The sequence below is a fragment of the Rhagoletis zephyria genome, unplaced genomic scaffold (assembly GCF_001687245.7).
Source record: "Rhagoletis zephyria isolate East Lansing unplaced genomic scaffold, Rhagoletis_zephyria_1.1 Rzeph_scaffold_00318, whole genome shotgun sequence".
In the NCBI taxonomy this organism is placed as follows: Eukaryota; Metazoa; Arthropoda; class Insecta; order Diptera; family Tephritidae; genus Rhagoletis; species Rhagoletis zephyria.
In genome coordinates this window covers 145,131-148,298 of record NW_016157402.1, presented here as the reverse complement: position 1 = coordinate 148,298, position 3,168 = coordinate 145,131, and the positions used below count along the sequence as shown (strand labels likewise).

General features: G+C 38.3%; 1 protein-coding gene across 1 annotated transcript in view; it reads left to right on the top strand.

Moving 5' to 3' along the window:
• Atg1 (serine/threonine-protein kinase unc-51-like protein Atg1) overlaps nucleotides 1-2,564 on the top strand; it is a 27,354-nt gene extending 24,790 nt beyond the window's left edge. The window contains exons 7-13 of the mRNA XM_017610534.1: nucleotides 109-246; nucleotides 374-542; nucleotides 606-769; nucleotides 833-1,693; nucleotides 1,779-1,915; nucleotides 2,210-2,345; nucleotides 2,413-2,564. Of these exons, the coding sequence (XP_017466023.1) occupies nucleotides 109-246; nucleotides 374-542; nucleotides 606-769; nucleotides 833-1,693; nucleotides 1,779-1,915; nucleotides 2,210-2,345; nucleotides 2,413-2,489 (1,682 nt within the window). The 3' untranslated portion in view covers nucleotides 2,490-2,564. The remainder of the gene's footprint in view (nucleotides 1-108; nucleotides 247-373; nucleotides 543-605; nucleotides 770-832; nucleotides 1,694-1,778; nucleotides 1,916-2,209; nucleotides 2,346-2,412) is intronic.
• The last annotated feature ends 604 nt before the right edge of the window (nucleotides 2,565-3,168 follow it).

Sequence of the window (3,168 nt, the reverse complement as noted above, 5' to 3'; positions counted from 1 at the left end):
TACATACATATATGCATATATGTACGTAAATATGTACATACTTTTTCTTATGTATGTATGATTAAATTATAAATTATATATATATAAATATATTATAATTGTTTCCAGCCGATGTTCCCCCACAATTAAGTTTGGCAACCACTCCGCCAACAAAAACGAAAAGTCCTCTTCAGCAACTTCAACAACTGCAGCAGCTTTGCGAAGCTGACGTTGAGGCTGCTGCAGCACAACAAGACGATAATACAGGTATTATGGATGATTGTAGCCAACCACAAACATTTACTTTGAAATACATATGAACGATTATAATTATATTCCTTGGCATATAAAAGTGTATTAATAAACTTAATTGTGTCTTTATATTTACTTTTAGTTTCCGTTGTAGAGAATCCGGCTATTTGCGCTACCATCACGAACGTAGGCGTGCTTTGCGACAGCGAGAATAATAGCGCTTCATCTGGTTCCCCAGAAGACTCAGATGACTTTGTTCTGGTGCCTAAGAATCTCCCAGAAGATCAAACTGTCATCGAATATGAGAAAAAGTATGAAAATCGTACAGATGGTGAATTAATTAAACCTAAACGTTCCCATTTTCTTCAAATCAGGCATTCAGCCGCATGCCAAGCTGCACAAACGACTAATCATTCAAGTCCACCACGCCCAAGCAGTCTACCAATCTCAGAACCAAAGCCGGTTCCTGCACCAGCTCGTCGGTTCTCGACAAATACAGTTGATCCTGTGGCTGGAACGAATGCATCTCCAGCTGTTGGTAATTATGCAGCTAACATCAAAGCTCAACGCATGTGATCTAATAACTCTAATAATATTGCAGTGGCATCGTCACCAAAGCAAACGGTTGTCGGCATGAGCGGGCAACAGTTTCCTCGGTCACAGCCAATCAGCGTCAAACAACGTGCTGAACATCGCAAGACTAGTGTCAGCAGCGATATTAATTCCATTTCGCCGCCAGCAGTGCAGTTTGCCATTGGCACTCCGCCTGCCCGTCGGCGTTCAGCTTCCGGTAGCTCATTGTCGGAGACGCCACCACCAAGTGCACCTTGTACTTGGCAAGTAAGCCCTGGTACACAAACACAGTCTCCTCTGCGGCGTTCAGGCCACAGTTCGCCAGTTCTTCCGTCTACATTAGCTAAATTGCCTACTTTGGGTAGTCCCACACTTATTGTGGGTCCCGGTTCGGTCGGTTCACTGGGTTCCGGGTCTGGTGGATCAGAAAATAACAATCAGCATCACGTGTTGGGTCCGCGTGCATTTACATTACCGGAGCTAGGTGCTACGGGAGGCTTGCAAAGTTTGCTGGATACAGCTAGCAGTCGGGCCACCGGCGTAGAAGGGCATCAACTTCATACTTTCCATGCACCTGAACTGTCGGAGGAGACACTCATGGACCGCGAGCATAATGAAACACTTTCCAAATTGAATTTTGTTTTGGCACTTACCGACTGCATACAAGAGGTTGCGGATTCCCGTTGTGCACCTCTTTCAGCGCTCATGGCTGTGGGTGCAACCTCCTCTGACCAGCAGTCCATACCGCCACATGCGCCTGAACATTGTAAACGAGCTGAGCGGCTAGTGTTGTTGGTGCGTGCTTTGCATCTCCTTTCGAGTGGATTGAATTTGGCTTCCCAACAATTACGTAGTGGAAATCTTAAACCCTCATCAAACGTCAAGAATGGTGGGTAAACTTGATTCAAAATAAAATTAATATGTGTTATAGGCACGATATGTACAAAAATAACATATACAATCCTTTTATATAGCTTTGCTTACAATGAACTCCAAATATCGATCAATTTTATTCGAATCAAAAAAATTAAATGTTTCTGGTTTGTTGCAAAAAGCAAATGCATTCAACATTACAGCTGACAAAATTCTCTATGACTATGCTTTGGATATGGTGAGTAGACAGTTTATTATTCCTATTTTGTGTAAAGGTTAATGTGGTGATACGAATAGATACTCGGTTACCCAATTGAAAAACGATGTGAATTTAAAATAACAAGTGCAATTAGATCACAATAATTGGAAATAGAGACATCTCGCAGACATTTTTCAAAAGTGTATTGATTCCAACTTTATAATTTTTTGAGTTGATCCACTTTTTGAGAACGTGTGCGATATGGATATATGTACATATGTAGATATGTATCTAAAAAAATTATTTCGTTCATTCTGTTTCATTATTCGCTAGTGTCAAGCGGCCGCCTTGGACGAGTTGCTAAGTAATACAAAAAATTGCTTTGAACGCTACAATACGGCGCACATACTGCTGCATTCATTGGTACAGAAATGCAACCATCCACAGGACAAGATGTTACTGAATAAATGTATAACTGCGAAACAAACTTAAATTATCTATACAAATAGCGCAAATACTTTGTTTGTCTTTTTCAGATCGTGACGCAGTGGAGAAGCGTTTAAATATTTTGCAGCAGCAAGGGTACATATATGTCACCGATGAAAACTCTTAAGGTTCCGAATTCAGAGTTTACTCTTCATTTTCGAACTTTTATATTTTGGTCATGAATTTGAAAATTTCTGACCACTCAAGCCACTGTTCTGCAGCACCTGAAAGTTTATTTAAGTAAATTAATATTTAACCAATATTTTATATAACCCTGAGAGCGAGCGTATGTGATTGAATTAAAGGTGTACCACGAAAATACATTCATCCATATATATATAGATATATATATATATATATACATATATTAAATAATGCAATTTTCGCTTTACCAAAAAAGTCTTTACTTTAAAATTTATTTATGTATGTAAATACTTCAAGGTATGATATGTACCCTTACAGTTATTAGCTTATACAATGATCTGCATTTTTGGGGAACCTATATAAAATAATATTAAAAATGGTTAATTAAACAATTGGGTGTTATTTATTGGAAGTCTCCAGAAGAGAAACAGAGTTTTCCAATCGAAAAATATTGATTTTGAAGAATTCCATATCATTTCTACGAAAAATAATTTTTTCCCCATATAAAACACATAGACAACTTTTAGCCCTTTGAACGACCTCTAAATATTTTTTGATTTCAAAATAAAAAAACGGGGTATATTTTTGTGTATATAACAATCCTAGGGGGCGAGAGTACTAAAATTCTCGCTTTACTTTTTTTTTTACCACCCTAATATACA